A 19,600-nucleotide genomic window follows, 5' to 3' on the forward strand; every position below is an offset into this window, starting at 1 on the left:
AATGTCCATCATCTTGGTTAGCCACATTTTCTATCCAATCCCATTGCTTCAGAATGAATTGCAGAACCTAGAATCTACCTACTTATTAATGAATCCCTCCAATCATCCATCTCTCCATCTACTCATTTATTTAATACTATATGGAGGATGGGGCAGGAGAGATGTAAGGAATTTGATGTAGTACAGAATTCACAAAGTTAAGGGAGAAGAATAAATCATGTTATCTAAATAGAACTGCCAGAATTTAGATATGTCTAAAAATGAACCATGGAGAAAATTGTGAGAGATGAGACTAGAGACTAGGAAGGGCCAGCTTAGGATATGGAATTTGTACTTTATTCTGAGGATATCTTGGGATCATTGATACATTTTAACTAGGAAAATGACATGATTAGGTTTTGACTTTTGGAAAAGCTTTGGTTGCCCAATGTAGTTTGCACTGGGATAGATATTAAGGTTTTGCAAAGTAATTTCATATATGTATTGTGCCAGATAATCATAACTTCCTTAATCTCTTTCTCATCTGCCTTCCTGCTCTCTTTGCTACATCAAATCCTGGAGCATTTAATTCTGTTCATTAAATTCATTCACCTTCTGTTTTATAACTTACCTTTCTGTAAGTCTTAAATAAAAAACTTTAAATGTATTTCTTCCTTTGAATAATAATTTAAAAAATCAGCTGAGGGTTGTGGACTACCCTAACCCAGTTTCACTCTGTAATTCACCATTTTCAGAGCTTTCAATATCAACTCATCCACAAAAGTAGAGAACTACAAATTGGTATGAAATGAATACATGACCACCACATGATAAGAGTGGATTTAGAACTAGTCATAAAGGAAGGTAGCTATTTGGGTGATAAAATGTGACTTATCAAAGTAAAACCCTGGCCCAAATATTTCCTCTAGATTTTCTTTACCTAAAATTCTGTAACGATTTCTGAAGAACCCTCTATATTTACCTTTCCCTGAGAACAGTTATTTGGAAAAGTGATGGGAATTGTAACATGGTCAAGTTCCCATCATCTCTATTTCATTCCTGCTTATTTTTATTTGGCCTCAGTGTAGATATACCCATTTTTCTTTAATAAAATTACTTTGATTATAAAAGAGGCACATGCTCATATTGTATAATAAATACAATAGGCATAAAAAATAAAATGCAAAATATATTTTTCAATTCCACCATTAAAAATGAACCCTGTGAATGGTATGGGTGTGTTTCCTGTACATGGTTTTATGCATGTATTTACAAATACATACCCACCCCTCCAATACCCACTATGCTCACACAAAGTCAGAGCTGTAATATACGTAGAGCTTTTCTAAAATGAGGACAAGGACAATATCTATGTACAGAGTTGCGAGGTTCAGATAAGGTAACACCTTTAAAGTGTCTGTCCAAGCCCTGGATGGTGTGGCTCAATCGCTTGGGTGTTGTCCAGTGCACTGAAAGGTTGCCAGTTCGATTCCTAGTCAGGGTACATAATGTCCGGGTTATGGGCTCGATCCCCAGTAGGGAGTGTGCAGGAGGCAGACAATCGATGTTGCTCTGTCATGGATGTTTTCTCCCTCTCCCTTCCTCTCTCTCTAAAAATCAATAAAAATATATTTAAAAAAATAAAAATAGTGTCTGTCCCAGACTTAGTACATATTAAATGCTCAAAAATATTAGCTATTATTTTTATTGCCATAATTGTTTAGGTATATAAATGTATTCACTCAACATCTTGTACACATTTCTCCTGTGAAAATATGATTTTAACAGCTACAGCTGTGGTCTCACTGAAGACATGGCCTTTTATCAGACAATCCTGGTCTGAAGTGTCTGCTGATTCTGCCATTTACCACTTATGGGAGCTTGTGTGTGGTTCCCTTGTTCAAAGCTGTGGATAATATTGTTTCTCAGAGGTTTTTTTTTAGAATTAGAGATCATGTGTGCAAGGTATCATAGTAAATACCAAATAGTATCTATTGTTTCCAATGTTCCTGCTATGATAGTTACAATGAATATGTATATTGCTTTTTCCTTCTTTTGAATTATTTCCTTGGGAATTATTCCCAGAAGTAACATTGCTGAGTCCAGGAGTATAAAAAATTAGTTATGTTTGTTGTATTTACTGTTACGTTGTTTTCCAGTAAGTTTCAACCAATGCATAATGTAATACGCAAAGCACCTCATATATTTAAATAATGTTCCTATACCTGATTCATTCAAGTCCAAATCATATGCTCATCAGTTAAGAAGAAGAGAATCTGGGATGGATTTTATTGCAGGAATTCCAAACTGTTGGGAATTGGACAGATGCTACTAACTCATTTTACATTTGGGAGACCACCAGTCAGCCGTGCTCAATAACAGCTTTCAGAAACATCTGGATTTAAACTTACAGCCTAAACATGACAGGTTAAGTAGTATACATATAGTTACAAAACAGCTTCATATCTTGATTCTCACAAATCTGAATTCACTGAGACTTTTACAAGTCTCAGTAAATGATTTTTAAATGATTGAAAAAATTGCCAACAATGTAAGCATGAAGACTCACATAAACTATATAGTAATCATTTTAGTATTATGGACTTCTGGTGGAGCTGGAGTTTAGGAAGTCTCAGCAGATTTTTACAAATACTATTTTGAAGGTATAAAAATCCTTACTAGTAACTATTTTACTCAAAGGAGTGCAAATATATATGCAGTTTTCAATTTGCATTTACTGAATCTTCATTTATGTGAAACAAATAGTAGTTAAGTTAGAAGAGTAGAGAAAGGTAGTAAATACATTGGTTTAAAAACCTGCACTCATGACATTCTCCCCATGTCATAAGCCTGACCAGAATGCTAGCTGGAATCATCTGAAGGCTCATTCACTCACTTGTCTAGAGCCTGGGCTAGAATGACTCAAAAAATGTGGACTCCCTAAAAAGAGCCCTTACCTAACCTATACGTGGCCTCTCCATGTGGCTTGATTTCCTCACAACACAGTAGCCTCAAGGTAGATGGACTTCTGACATGGCAGGTCAGAACTCCAAGCTCGAGTATGGTGATGAACAAGAAGGAAACTGAATTGCCTTTTAGGACCCAGACAGTTTCAAAGGGAAGGGAATTTTTTATGGGATTAAGGTATATAAGACATAAGATTATTTATGACATAGATAAATAGCTTATAGATAGATAAATAAATATACACATAATCCTTCCTATATAATAAAGAGGTAATATGCAAATTGACCATGACACTCTCACAAGATGGCTGCCTACGACCAGGCCGGCAGGGGTGATAGTGAGGGATGACCAAATGACTGAATAACCAGGCTGCATGGGGCGAACAGGCCGGCAGGGGGGTTAGTGAGGGATGACCAAATGACTGAACAAGCAGGCTGTGTGGGGCGACCAGGCCGGCAGGGGAGGTTAGTGAGGGACGACCAAATGACTGAGCAATCAGGCTGCATGGGGTGACCTGGCCGGCAAGGGGGGGCAGTTGAGGGTGACCAGGCCAGCAGGGGGAGGCAGTTAGGGGTGGCCAGGCTGGCAGAGGAGGCAGTAAGAGGCGACCAGGCCAGCGGGAGGGGGGGGGCACAGTTAGGGGCAACCAGGCCGGTGGGGGGTGCAGTTGGGGGTGACCAGGTTGGCAGTGGGGGCAGTTGGGGGCGATTAGGCTGGTGGGGGGGGCAGTGAGGGGCAACTAGGCCAGTAGGGAGGGCAGTTGGGGGCAACCAGGCCAGCAAGGGGGGGTGCAGTTAGAGGCAACCAGGCCAGCAGAGGGGGGCAGTTGGGGTCGACCAGGCCAGCGTGGGGGGGGGGAGCAGTAAGGGGTGACCAGGCTGGTGGGGAGGACAGTTAGGAGTGACCAAGCCGGTCAGGAGGGGGCAGTTGGGGGTGACCTGGCCGGCAGCAGGGGGCAGTTAGGGGCGATCAGGCAGGCAGGAAGGTGAGCGATTAGGAGCCAGTGGTCCAGGATTGTGAGAGGGATATCCGAGGGGTCCCGGATTGGAGAGGGTGCAGGCTGGGCTGAGGGGACCCACCCCCCTGTGCATGAATTTCGTGCACCAGGCCTCTAGTACTATAATAACCATCTTTAGAAAACACAACCAACAATTGCCCCCTAGTCCTATTTTATATGTATTTAACTTACACTCTTTCCACCTTGTTAAATTTAAAAATAGCATTTTCTGCCCTAGCCGGTTTGGCTCAGTGGATAGAGTGTCGGTCCCAGGTTCGATTCCAGTCAAGGGCACATGCCTGTGTTGTAGGCTTGATCCCCAGTGGGGGACGTGCAGGAGGCAGCCAATCAATGATTCTCTCTCATCATGGATGTTTCTATCTTTCTCTCCCTCTTCCTTCCTCTCTGGAATCAATAAAAATATATTTTAAAAAATAAAAATAAAAATTGCATTTTCTTTGCATAGGTTTAATACCCAAACATGGTGAGGAATGTTTTGGTTCTAAATTTAAAAACTATACATATTTTTTAAAAAATATACCTTTATTAAAAAAATCTGAAACACCCCCACTGAGTGGACAGGTAAAACTGCTGTGTCTTCCTGGTAGAAATCATCCAGGCCATTAATTTTTCAATAGTCCAGCAATCACAGAGGGACCAAGCAAAATTTATCTCATTTTCCATAGGAGATATTTTGTATTTGAACAAAAAAGAAATTCTCAAAATATTTGGTAAATTATTTTATATATAAGCAATTTTAAATATGCTTATAAAATATATTTGAACTTTTTAGCTACCTATAATATATTTTTGGCCATGACTTTCCAAATTAGATCCAGCAGAAGATGTTTCATACAGTAGAATAATATATAGGGATAGTTCATGCTCAGGATAATTAATTTCCATAGTGACCTTTTCCCCTGAAAATAGCACAAGTTTGATTTGTGAACTCAAAGCATGTAAGCTTCAGTCCCATGTGAAACATAATGGTCACAAAATTCCCCTTTCACTATGACAGAGAGGCTTCTTAGCTATTCTACGTAATCAATTCTCAGTTAAGAGCTTTGCTGAGAGTTGAATGTGGGATTCCCACTTCTATTGTTAACTTTAATCATCTATTTGAACTAGTCTCTTTAGTTCATTAGTTTATCTTAACTATCAGTAGGAGACAATGACCGTTTCACTTTTAAAAGGGTATATTAATTTTCTGTTCTTTTTCCTAAGCATAAACCCGGGATCAATGATCAATGATTACTTTCATATACTTAACAACTAAAATAAAGCAAAGTAAAAAATACATATGGCATATGGTTATTTTCCCATAAATACTACAAAGAGAACCTGGATTAATTAATGTTGAATTATTAATAAACTGACTATGTTTTATCACTATTTGGTCTTTAACTGAAAGAAATACAACCTAGCACTATAATGTATAAGCAAAAATGCACATAAACTAGTTTAAAATATTATCTTCACTCATATACTCAGTATCAGGGCAACCTCAACTAAGTTTGTGTAAGCAACTCACTTATTTGAAAAAAAAAGTAAAAACAGCAATTAATCATTAGCCTCTGACATTTTTTAAAGTTTAAATAAAAATTTACATCCAGTCAGGAATGAGGCTAAGAAGTAGTTGTCTGAAGAACAGTAGCTTTCTTACAGCAATTTTTACTAATGTATGGAAAATTAGTCTAATCTCCAAAGGTTATTTATTCTGGATAGATTCTCCAAAAACTTTGTCCCACTAGGCAAAGGTGGATGGTAAGTATATCTGAATTCTGTTTTGTCCCCATCTGTTTTGTCCGCTCTTTTCTTGAGGACTCCATGAAGAAGAATGGACAAAGGGAAGTTAGGGTAGCCTGAAGTCTTTCCACCTAATACAACTGATACCTAGCTATGAAGGTAGCAATCCTAGGAACCTAGGCATCTGAGTGTTCAGGCCTCTGAGATCAGGAAGAAAGAGAAGAAGAGCTGTCACAACTGCTTGCAAGTAGCAGTGTTTGCCTTTGGGCCAAAATACCAGAAATACTTTAATTAATAGGGACAATGATATATAAAATAGGAAGTGAGATAAGAGGTCATTGCCTGAGAAAACAAGGCCCTTCTTCTCATTTTTACAACTCTGTGAATGACCCACAAAAGAAAGTGCATGCAAATAATATTTTAAGTTCCAGGATCTGCTTTTGCTTTTCCAAGAAGGATTGCCCACAGATAAATCCAAGAGGGAGGTCATTAAATTGAACGGAAGACATTTAGAATAGGCTGCTTCACCCCATGTAAAGCAATTGTAAGCTTTTCTTTGTGTTTTTAGAAGTTTTTAGATAAATAGTCAGATTCAATTAAGCTCTGTAACTTCAAGAGAAGGTACTTCTAAGAAGATAGGCGGGAGGGACTGCAGAGGAGGGACTGCAGACTTGGGATTCCTCTATTTGTTACCAGACCTGTGGGAGGGCAGAGAGAATTGGGCTATTGTGCTTCAATCAGCAGCATAACCTAAGTGTCACAGTCAATTTAACCATGGAGCTTTAGAGTTGGGATGGGGACAAATGGTTGTCTGAAACAGAACTTGAAAAGGGGGCAATTCATTTAGTATGAAAGAATTAAGGGTTTAGATGCAAAAACTACTACGAAAAAAATTTAAGTAGACTTAAGGTTTGAAGATTGACAAGAAGGGACATAGTAAAAGTTGCAGTAACTAATTCCATGCTTGGTTAAGAGCATACTAGTAGGTCATGAAGCCAGACTGATGGGAATTGGATGCTGGCCCTGCCACTTAGTTACAGGGTAATACTGGACAAGTTACTTTCCCTCTCTCTGCCTTGGTTTCCTCATTTGCCATGTGGAAAAATTATACTATTATCTACCTCATATTGACTTTTGAAAGTATTTAATAAATTAATATACATAAAGTCTTCCAAAGAGCCTGAGAGTTGGTAAAAGTGCTCACTTAACTATTACTGTAACCCAGAACTGCCCCAAGGAATAAGTAATACTTAGTTAACATTTTCTATATGATGGAACTCATACAAAGTAATTTACAGGAATCATGCTTACACTTAACAAACATCTAATGATGTAAGTACTATTACTACCTCAATTTTACTGGTAATGAAGGTGGAGCACTGAGAAGTTAAGGAACTTGCCCAAGGTCACACAGCAAGGAAGTGGTGCTGTCAAGATTCAAATCCAGACAGTCTGGCTCTGGCAACACACTTTGTCATTATTTCGTATTGTCTTTAGACTTGACATAGGAAATAGTGGACACAAACAGTACATTTGCTTTCATGTCTATCTAGTTCAGTGGGTTTAGGTTTCTCAACAGCAGAGGCTGTAAGTAGTCGATTCATTGTCACCTCCCAGGACCTAGCAGACTACCTTGCATGCAGTGCATATTAAATTAGATAACTGGCTAATTGGCTGCCTGTCCTTTGTTAATGGCAGGTGCTTAGCTCCTTGACTTGTGCCTGTATCCTAAACTCCCCTGATGGAACTCACTGCCATCTCTCCTGACACTGCTATAATCTCATGGCCCCTCTCTGTGCCCACCCCCCAGTCTCCAATAAAGGGAGGCTGTTATTTGCTTTCCCTCTTGTCCATCCTCTTTCTAGCCCTTCCACTCTATGGACTGTATAAGGATCTGAAAATGAAACCAGAGGAGAGAAGAGGAATGAAAAGGAGAGACCAGCTTGGAAATAGAGTTCCTTGAGTCCTTTAGTCTTTCCAGTTCTGAGGACATCTTGCCACCTCTCATTTCTAGTTTTCAAGTCTCCAAATTGTCCGAAGTGCAGGATGGGCAAACTGGCATTTGAAAAGAGCAGGCCCTTGGAAAGCCAGAAAAAAAATTACAACTTTCATTGCTAAAAGAATAAGAAATTCATATAAGCCCTGATTTGGGAGCTTTCACTCCATCAGTATATCATGCATTATTCATCTCCTAAAGAAAGAGAAATAATAACATTGTTCTCTTTTAGCACACTGTCATATGTTGAAGCTTAGATGTATTTGGGAAAATAGATTCAAAGATTATCTTATCTAGTCTTAACTAAATTAACCTTCACAGTACAGACCAGTATCTTAAAAAATAATGAATAATCAGCATGTATGAACAAGAAAATGGGATTCTGAGATTCCTATTCCTGGTGTACATACTAGTAGTAAAAACAAAGATTAGCTAAGTAGATCTAACAAGAATCTTTACAATTCTGAAAACAAAATTTTCAAATACAAAATTCTGAAAATATCAAAATGCCTACCTAAAATTCAGATTTCCTTTCACTATCCTTAACAATGAATTCTGTTCTAAGTGAATATTGTAGCCTGAGATTTTAGGTAATCAATATATACATATAAGTCATATTCCTAAATTTAAAACAGATAAATGTAAATTATCACATAATTAGATAATTGTGTAAATAAATAAGTCATACAATTTGCCACTAATTATCCAAGAGTTGTCTATTATCTTAACATGTTTGGGTCATATGACCCAAACATGTTAATATGACCCAAAAATGTCACCACATTTAAGAGTCTAAACAACCAGTATTTTTGTAAGTTACACATTAATATTCTTAAACTTCTTTGTATATGGCAGACTTGGACATTCTTACATCAGCTTGCCAACAAATATTCCAACTACCAAGTGTTATGTTTCTTTTTTCCTGCCAGATTGGTTTTGGCAGCTTTACCTACCTAATACATGATTATCTGAAAGTTTTATTGCAGCCATTTAGAAAGGGTATTCCTTTGAACACACAGAGTCCCTTGAGGTTGACTCTGGGAGAGGCACAGAGGAAGAGGGTCCTGCAGGGCTCACTCCACTTCTCCTCCACCCCCTCCATTTGCATCTAGATTACATATTAAGCTTCTGCCTAACAATTTGCTTAAAAATAGGGTCCCACTAGTAAGAAATATTTTAAATTCATTACTTCATTTTTTTCAAATATAAGGTGGAGCAAAAGTAAGTTTACTTTGCATGAATACATGAAACAGAGTTGATTCTTATATTATTTATTATGATATCGTTTTCCATACAAACAACTCTAAGCCTACTTTTGCCATGCCCTGTATATTAAAACTTCACTGTTTTATTAACATTTTTAAAGTTATTAAATATTCAATGTATTCAGTACATTATTTGTTTATTGCATAAATATTAACACTACTGCTTATGGTGGCAGTTCTGTTCTTGTTATTTAAAACTGAGTAAATTTGGAAAACACAGAAAAGACTGATGATATAAGTAATAAGTATATAATTCTCACCTCTTATATCTGTGCAACTGAGACAAAGTGTAAGCAAGTTCTGTGGTTGCAGCAAATCTTAATTACAATAAATACCCATTGGATCTTAGTCATCTGTACATGAATAGTGAAGATTTTATTTTTTATAAAATCTTGGAACTATCTTTAAAAGTTTAGAAGTGAAATATAATTTAGGATTTTCTTGAAATAGAAACCCTCCAATAACCTTTAGGGTTTAGTATTATAATTCAACTAATCCCATTTTCATTAACAAAATAGAAACTACTGATAGTCTACCCAATGAACTAATCTACAGATGTCACGAATCTTTAAAATGCACTATCATCCAAAGTTATCATTAGCCATTCCATAGAAATATATGGTAAGTTTACCTATTTGATACCAGTGAGTTTGGAGGTATATATTATTAATGATTTTGGATATTCACATTACACTTGCATTTCATTAATATTTCAGCTACCGATTTACTTTAGACACAGCTTTGATGCTTGAGCTAATTAACATGCTCTTTCAATAGTTTCACAGAAACTTAGAAAATACTTGCCAATGTAGACCTATAATAATTGACCTGTATAGTCATGTAGTATATATATAAGCAATTAATACTCATTACATTTATTTTACTCTACATTCTTCAATACCAAAAGAAAAGATCTACAGATGCCCAAATATATTACTGATGAAGTTATTAGCTAGCAGTAGGGTTGTATCTGGCTTTATATAATTTATATCACTTTCTCTGTTAAATATTGCCGTTTTAGTTGCTTGAAGGAAGAAAGCAGCTCATTTGGAAAGGCAACTAAGACCAAAAAAGTCTCAAAACCTCTCACTTCTAATATTTCCATGTATGAATTAGAGAAGACTGCTTAGGTAGAGAGCCTCCAAATATAAAGAAAAGATATTCCACAGAATGTTTCGTTCTTTAGAAACCTCTTTGATGAGGGAGGGGGCACATCTTTTGTACATTTGTAAAGAGATTTAAACACTAAGACTCTCTCTCCCTCAGACCATGGGGACAAGACCAAAGTGGGTTTGGAACTTCCTAATGTCACAGCAAACAATAATCTTGTACTGGAACAAAAGGCAAGGATGACTCAGAATGTAATTAGGGTTGTACATCTAAGCAAATGACACAATATAACTTGTGGTATTTAAAAAAAAAAAAAAAAGGAAGAACACAAGGCCCAGGAAAAGACTGCTAACTTTTCCACACAGAGACAAGACCATGGCAGAGTAAAAACAAACCCTCCTTAATTAGCAAATTATATAGCACAGGGCTGATAAACCTCTGTGTTTTGTAGCTGAGCAACCCACTGGTCGCTCCTCCCTTCTCCTCATCTACACAAGTGGGAATACTTGCAATGTTTATATCTAAACAAATGAGAGAGGAAGAAAAATTTTCTAAATGGACTGAATGTCAAAGGCTGAGCCAAAGTCCAATACCTATGAAAATAGAAGGCCTCCGATATTTTGTCAACATTCCTGCTGATGCCACAACCAACAGGATGAAACAGGCACATAAAGCAGAGATCCTGGCACCCATCCTTGTTTATCCAGAGGCTGCTGCTCCAGCCTGGTACTCAGGTGCTTCTCCTTTCTAACATGTGTCTGCTGTCAGAATATTTCTGTATTCACATGATGATGCACAGGGGAAAGAAAAGACATGAAATTTCCCTGCCTGTACCACTCTAAAATGTCACCTCACAGCATGTCAGTACCAAGCCAAGAAATAGCTTAGTCAGGCTCCCTGCCAACTGGCATGGACCTGAAGATTACTTGGCCTCCTGGAGGGCAATCATTTTTCCCACATAACAAACCTCACAATTTACCTTGCAATGGTCCTAATATTAATACCATGTACCTTTTGTGATATAAAACAGGAGTGAGCAAACATTTTCTTTAAAAGGCTAGTTATCACATTTTAGGTTCTGTGGGCCATATGGTTTCTGTTGCAAATCTTCAACTCTGTCTTTGTATGAAGAAAGTAGCTATAGACAATATATAAGGAAATGGGTGTGGCTGTTTCAATAAAATTTTATTTAAAACACAGGTGGCTGGCAGGATTTAGCTGAAGGGCCATAGTTTGCTGACCCTTGATAGAGAAGATGGAAACTCAGAAGATAAATTAAAATTTCTCCTATTTACACAGTTGTAGCAGGGAAATGTATAAAATATAGTTGGGTCTCATTTTCATACATATATTTAATTATAGTCAAAATTTGCCTATGGAATTCATTCATTAAAAAAGGTATTTTTTTCCAACTATGTTCCAGGCATTGTGTTAGAAAAGTAGATCTGATATAAAAAATAATAAATAAAATAACAAATACATCCTGGTGAATAAGACAGGCACAGACTACCTCAGAGATTGTAGGGTATGGGAGAATATAACTTGCGAGAATTTAATGAGGTCCTATTTTGTGTCATGCACTCTTCTAGGAGTGAGGTATACTACATGGAACAAGACAGATAAGGAACTCTTGTGGCATTTACATTCTTAGTAGAGGAAAATATCCTATATAATAAAAGGCTAATATGCAAATAGACCGAATGGTGGAACAACCGGTCGCTGTGATGTGCGCTGACTACCAGGGGGTGTGCGTGGAACATAATGGGCGTCGGCAGCTGGTGACAGAGCATGGAACATGGCGGGCGGCAGCCGCAGCGGGATGGTGGAGCAGGTGAACGGGGGCACCAGACCAAGGTGGGGCAAGCTGTCATCAGGGCAAGCCTTTAGTGGTTACTGAAAATCCTTTGCTCCCGCACACTGCGGTCCCACTTGGCGCTTGCACCTGCTGCCAATGCTGGCCCTGCTCGCACCCATTGCTGGCGCACAGCACCAGCTCCAATCGTTCAGTGCCGTCAGCAGGTGCTAGCAGCGGCTGCTGGCCCTGATTGCCCCTCAGGGCTTCTCCACCTACCCCTGCTCCTGAGGGGCGATTGGGGCTGGCAGCCACCGCTTGTACCCACTGCCGACCATGGCCCTGGTCACACCCGCTGTTGGCACCGGAGCTGCCGCTCGTACCCACAGTCAGTGCCAGAGTTGCCGCTCACACCCGCTGTCAGCGCCCAGCACCGGTCCCAATTGCTCAGCACAGTCAGTGGGTACGAGCGGCAGCTGCCAACCCTGATCGCCCCTGAGGGCTTCTCCACCTCCCCCTGCTCCTGAAGGCCGCTCGCACCACCCAATCGCTCTGCGTTGTCAGCAGATGCAAGCAGGGCCAGCATTGTCAGCGCCTGGGAGCAGAGGAGGCGGGAGTGGGGCTGCTGGTAGACAGGGGACCAGGGGTGGGGTGGGGGCAGCGCAGCAGGAGGGGCTGGGCAGGGTTGCAGAGGATGGGCTGAGACCCAGGCCTGTGCCCACCGCAGCCTCGCGGCCCACAGTACCTTTCAAGGTGCACGAATTCGTGCACTGGGCCCCTAGTAATAAATAATGTGACAAACACTAAGCCATAAAAGGTCAAACAGTGGTAAATGCTACAAAGAAATAATACAGTATAATATGACAGAAAGTCACTTAGCAGAATGGGAGAAGGTGGTAGGTAATAGTGCTTAGAAAATACTTCTGAGCAAAGACCTGAAACGAAGAGAAAGAGCCATCTATGGCAAGATCAGGGGAACAATTTTCTGAGCTAAGTGAATAGCATGTACAGTCCCTGAGACAGGAATGAGCTAGTCTGTTGGAGAAATAACAAGAAAGCAATTGTCTCTGGAGTGTCTGGAATGAGAAAAAGGTGGTAGATGATGAATCCAGAAAGAAGTGTGGGAACAGATCCTATAGGGCCTCATGGCAAGAAACTTAGATTTTACTTTTACATAATGAAAATCTGTAGGGAGATTTTAAGGAAAGAATGACACATTCTTATTCATTTTAAATTACACTGAACCCATAATTACATATGAGATAAGTGCTAGTAAAACAAGGTTCAGTGTCAAATGGCACAGTCAGGGCTAAGGAAGGACTGCAATCACCCATAGTAAAGGATCCATTTGCCATGGTCCTAAAACTGGAGATCTACCAATGGAGACAGATGGGGAGAGGCTTGCTCCTTCCTACAGAGAAACTCAAAAGGCCTTTACAGCTCCAACTGCCCAACTTCTAGGGCCCAGAAAGGTTTTTATATCTTCTTGTATCTTTTGATTCTAATATATTACAAGCAAATAATAACACCTAACTATTGGCTGAGAAATGAATACAGGGGTATTAACTAACGGTCTCCTATTTGGCTTGAGAAGCAGGGGTTAGTTTTTAAATAATGCTATTTGGGAACATTTCTATAACTGGATTTAAAAGACAATTACTCCTATTAACCTTTCTTACAACTGTCATTTTTCCTACCTCTATTCATAAATCATAGATGTATATTTCCTTCCAGTTCAGTGATAAATTTTTAAAAACATACTTATCAACTATCTGCTCATTTCACACATTCAGGAAGTCTCCCCACATGTGCAAATAAAATATAGAGCATCCTCTCTGGCTCAGTATTGAACAGTCAGCAGCCACCAAAACAATGCACAGATAAGAAGTTCGAGTTACTTAGATTCACATGTGTAGATATTGTGTGTAAATATATGCCATTGTTGTATGCAGTAAATGGTTGCCTACTAGTCCGGAAGTAAAAAATTATTTTCCTTCCAAATGAAGATCTAGCTGAAACTCAAGTAACTTAGCACCAAAGATTAAAGCAACTTTAGCATCTGAAAGCAGTTACAAGGCCCTTTAACTTGCATTATTTTATACCCAGCACCACACATTTGAGCACTTGATATGTATTTTTTTATTTTTATATTATGATGATAACAGAGATATTATTTAGCCAGTTAATAAACATCTCGGGAGATATAAAAATGGATAAATAGACATTCACTATACTACTGTCCAAGTAGGAAAAAAGGACTTAAAATACTAAAAATGACAACAACCGCACACATGGAAATACAGTGCTAAATGATACCTGCAATGTACTATAATAACATTGGAGATCTCAACCCGGGAGGGGAAGTGAAGTGTGGGTAGCTTTCCAGAAGAAACTGGCAACAAAGCTGATTCTTAAAGAATAATTAAGAGGACAAAATAGAGTGAATGCAAAAGTTTTTGAGAGCCTAGGTGATCGGATAAACACAATTTGAATAATTAGTAACTACCTACTCTAAACCCAATTATTGTTTTAATTACTATTAGGACAAAAATAATTGTAGGATGTAGCCCTTGCCTAATTGACACCTCACAATCTGTCTATTGACTATGGACCACATACTGCTCTAGAATTGGGGATATGGCAATGGACAAACACAAGGTCACTGGCCTCACAGAGGTCACATTTTAGTGGATACTAGTATGGGCTAATATATGTAATATATGATTTTAAAAAATCATCATCATCATTAATATGTTTCAGGTAATAACATGCTAAATCCTAATTTTCTGAAGCAAAGAATACAGTACACAAGTAGAGGTTGTTATTAAGTCAAAAAATGCTGTCAAAAAAAATTAGCCAAGCATTCCAGTAAAAGCTTTTACTAAAATATTCTGAATGGCAATTCATAACTACATTTTCCAGAAATAATAATCAATTCATCAATTTTAGGCAGTGTGAAGTATTTATAGTAAATAGAACCTTATCCTCTAAGTCATGTTTCTGACTTAATGTATTTATACTTTCAACCAAAAGAAGGATGTCCTTTGGCAAAAGCAAAGCATACTTTCTAAGCATTCCTCCAAATTCTAGAACATACATGTATTTTTAATCTTAATGTTATAAATGTACATGTTTGTGAACTTTTGGACATGGGAGAAAGATAATAATAGTTCAAAAAGTACAAGATGTGGAGAAAACATTGAAAATTAGACATTTCTCTGCTATAGAAAGGTTGAAAGGAATCACACCAAAAAAGTGGCAAAGACACAAAGGCCATTTGTACTTATTGTTGCTATCCTGATATCTGATCACTCTCAGGTATTGAGTGTGGTTTACTAATAATTCTGAAAAAGCTATATGAAAGAGGAGAGTCATATAACCCAAGTGTTTCACCCAATAAAATGGTGATTTAAAAATTGTTTAAATTTACTGATTTGAGAGAGAGAGGAACCAAGAGAGAGAAAAATCAATTTGCTGTTCCATTTATTTATGCATTCATTGCCTGTTTCTTGTATGGAGATCAAACCCACAACTTTGGTGTATCAGGATTATGCTTTAACCAACTGAGCTACCGGACCAGGGCTAACATGGTGATATTTGAGCATATTATTTATTGTTCTTCCCCATCTGACAAGTAAGAATAATGCTATTAACCTACTTCATGTTGATGTTAATTAACAAGTTACCAAGGAAAGTTGATCTCTGTGATTCAATTAATCACATCAAGAACCAGTGCCATTAACAGTTAACAGTTCCAGCACTTACAGTGACCACATATCCTTCCCCCTTGCATACCTTGTTCCTCATCTTGTTTAGTTGCAAGACCAAAAACGTTGAGGAATGAGATTTGAGAGTGTATCAGGGGTGACTTTTAGTGACAGCCAGTGTCTTCTGAAGAACATTTAAAAGAATGCATTCTATCAAACTTCAAGGAAGGTACACCTAGATTAATATAAATTATCATCTAGTTGCATCTAGCACTGATAACACACATTCTACATCAAACACTTTCCTGAGAGTGATTCCATGAGCTGCATAATAATCACCGTGCTTTGATTAATTGCTTTGTTGAATAAATGGATGAATTAACTGCACTTAAATACAGATAGTCCCAGTTTCTGCAGTGTATTGCTTCTTATCCTAACTTGGAATCAAAATAGTAGTACAAATTCTAGTACTAAGCATACCAAATGGTTACAGTAAAAAGATTTCCATTTGAATTATCAAAATAAATACATTACATGAAATTTGGAACTTGACGTGAGGAAAACCTCTAATTAAGGGAAACTTATGAGAGCCTTTAGCAAGTTCTTGGCTGAATGCAATTATTTGGTTTCTTGATCCTCAGACCAATTACATTAACAATGACAAAAGATATGCAAATTTAAACAGACAATAGTCAAGCTGCTCTGACTCATACCAACAGGGATGTTTTCAGCATATATTCAGCTTGATGCACACTAGCAACATTTAGTGTGATAGTTATGCTTGGCTACAATCTGAAAACTATACAATAATCACTGACCAAAAACAATACAAACAAAAATCTAATTTATTTCACACAATAAGTTAACATCTGAAACATGTGAATGATTCAAGCCCAGTAGAATCATGTGTTTACCCTGTCACTGATGAATAATTGCATAGCAACAAAAATATGCATAAATAGGTTTAACTTATCATTGAATTGTATATTTTAAGCAAACAAAATATTATATTTTGGGTAGAATAGCTCATTCAAAACAACCAGGGACTAAACTTCCTTCCCTACCCCCCTCAAAGAATCCAGGCTAATTTTAAAATGATTGAGTTATCATTAAAAACTATATGGAAAGTATACTGAGAATAGAAATAAGCAATTCAATAAAATTCCTTTGTTTATCATGGAAATAAGTTTTTCCAAAGAAAAAACAGATATCCTATTACGAATGGCTGTTGAAATTTAAGTTACAATTATCAAAAGAGTACAGAATTCTGTTTGCTTCCTATTCTTCTGCCTATTTACCCCCCCCCCCCTTTTTTTTTTTTCTCCCTTGTAGTCCACAATAGAAAGATTAACTACAATTCTGGGTTTGGAAACTCTAAAACTACAATTTCAGTTAACTTGTCAAGTAAAATAACCGTGATCTTAGTTCAGTCCCTAGTGGACAAAAGTAGAATAACTATTACTCGGCATGATTCAGCAAGAGGTGATCTGAGTGAGTGTGACCACACAGGAACATAAAAGAGAATTTATCCTTTCCCTATCTTTTATCTTCTTAAAGGGTTTGCTCTGTTAATTGACTAACTTAAAGAAGACCGGACGGGTTGCATACCTATATATATGCACTAAGTAGATTTTTTGCAAAGATCCCTGGGGGGTGGAGAGGAGGCTTTTCACAAATAGGGATATTGGCCCCCCTTATAGTAACACAGTTGAATGCACTTGTTATCTGCTGCTTACCTGTTGCACATTTAAACAGAGCGTAGAGAGGATGAACTGCAAGAACTGTTCCATATTTTAACAGGCATATTTTCAATAAAACGATTGTAAATGGTATATAGTGAAATACTGAATAAAATATTCCATTTAATTTCTATAAATAGAGATTATATTCATATTCAATATTAACATTCATCTGGATACCTACAATCCCACATGGTACTGTCTGAACTACCATACCCTGAAGGAAAAAAAAAAAAAAAAAAAGGCAACGCAGGGATATAGCCAAGATATAGCCTAGCCTATGTGTTGTGTCCAGCACAACTCTGCAGGTGCATGCCTTTGGGAATAGCCACCACCGGCTCTATTCCTCCTTTCCTAGTGGGCAAACAGCCTCTTCCTGATGCCGTCACACTAAAAGGTACCCCCCTGATCTTTTTCCCTCCAAGACAGAAGAAAATATGACAGAAATAAAGAAAAACCAGTCCTCTACTATTCTACTACTTGCTAAAATTTAGTTTCCTTTACAAACTTATACAATTGCTTCAACCAAATATCACACTTTATATTTAATCTCATTTCATGTTAACCTTACTAGTGGTTGAAAAATAAGTATTTAGTGATAATTTCCCATCCTGGCGGCATAGCATCTCCTGGTGTAAAATCTATTTGATCCTAAATTAGTAATATCCTTATTATTTTCTTTTTTTTTTGCCAACTTGCTCAAAACGTACTTTCTTTTTGTCAAGTTGGGTTTTGACAGTCAGAAAACTCAAGCTAAATGTTAAGTAAGAGAAAAAAAGGAGATGTCACAAAACATGCCATTGCTAGGCACGCAAATGGGGTGCCATCAGACCTCCCTAAGCTCCCACAAACCGAAAAACCTTGGCTCACCCGTGGAGTCACGGGGAGAAAGCCCTCTTGCATATGCAAACACTGCCCCCCTGGAGCTAAAGGTAAACACACAAATGCTCCCCCGAAGGATCTCTTAAGTTTGCTCCAGTGCAAGAACGGAAAAGGCTCCGTGCAATTAGAAACCGAAAGCAACCACTTACTTTTTGCAGCCACTGAGTATAGTTTTCCAGCACATGCTCCAGATGTTGAAGTTTCTGGGAAGAGAAATCCGGTTCCACGTGCGGAGCGTCTCTCTGCAGAGCGTTTGTGTTGTACTGGTCTGTCCTGCTCTCACGACAGTTCCCGTCATGTTCTGGAAGAATGAAAGTGTAGGCACATTGCCCATACTGAATCCGGCTATATCTTCTCCCACCGTGTTCTGGACTCCGGCGCTGGTTGCTGCACCCTACGTGAGTCAGAATGGCAGCGAGGAGGAAAGCTAAGGAAAGGAAAACTGTCATTGTACTGCCAGCACTCTCTCTCCGTGCCTCTCGCAAAACTTGCTCCTTTCTTCTGACCTTTAAACTACTTCTTTATTTCAGGTAAAACTGCTTGTCTCTGACTTTTTCCCGTTCAAAGAAAGCTTTGGAAGAAGAATCAGAGAAAACTAGCCATTTGTTAGCTTTGTTCTAAAATGTTATATTTTTTTTATTTCACTGTAATGATAGTTTCCTTAGTTAAAACTTGAGATATTTATTGCATAGTAGCTGAGATTTATTGTTTCCTCTCTGTGTAACCGTTCAGCGTGGAGCCTGCCTGAGTCAGCTGCGTGTACATATTCTAGACCCTTTCCTCTGCCCTATCTGCTGCAGATCTGCTATTTTCTCCCAGACCTCAGTGAGTTTTATTAAGGTTGAACATCCAAGCCAAGCTGGAAGCAGGCAGCCTTTCACAAGATGACTTGACAGGAATGCATGAGGGTGCCCCTTTGCAAGGATTGCTGATGGCTTGGAGTAGCAGGATCGTCTTACAAATTGGCTAGATGCGCATGACCTCGATCATGTATGGCCCTCCCGCCCCTTCCGCAGACAATTGTCTGGAGCCTTTAGCAGACTCATGGCAAATCAATAAATAGAGCAGTCCACCTTAATACACTTTTAGTGTGCATGCTGACCTACTAACTAGCAAACTAGCAGTATGTTTTTTAAGTGTCTCTTGAATTGGAAAACCCTAAGAAGAAAATTGGCATAGTGTTCAGTGAAATTATTTTTTTATTATTTATGAATAATAAATCTGTATAATTATTAATTTTTAAAAATGTTATTCTTGATCCTGGAGAAAAAGATTAAAAACCATTTTTGAAGACGGTATTCTTTTATTGTATTCACTTAGACTTTTAGGAGTTAGAGAAAATTATCAAATTAGCAAAAATATTTCACAACTTATCACTCAGAGGAATATAGCATGTGCATATTAAGTAGAATAATATGAG

The 19,600-nt window shown here is 38.1% G+C and overlaps 1 protein-coding gene across 2 annotated transcripts in view; it reads right to left on the reverse strand.

The window, feature by feature from the left end:
* ANGPT1 (angiopoietin 1) overlaps window positions 1–19,059 on the reverse strand; it is a 250,069-nt gene extending 231,010 nt beyond the window's left edge. The window contains exon 1 of one of the 2 annotated variants that reach the window (XM_079796022.1): window positions 18,330–19,059. In XM_079796022.1, coding sequence (XP_079652148.1) covers window positions 18,330–18,629 — 300 coding nt within the window. In that variant the 5' untranslated portion in view covers window positions 18,630–19,059. The remainder of the gene's footprint in view (window positions 1–18,329) is intronic. The other variant, XM_079796023.1, reaches the window with a different exon arrangement.
* Window positions 19,060–19,600: the final 541 nt, after the last annotated feature.

This window comes from Cnephaeus nilssonii (genome assembly GCF_951640355.1).
Source record: "Cnephaeus nilssonii genome assembly, chromosome: 18".
Lineage (NCBI taxonomy): Eukaryota > Metazoa > Chordata > Mammalia > Chiroptera > Vespertilionidae > Cnephaeus > Cnephaeus nilssonii.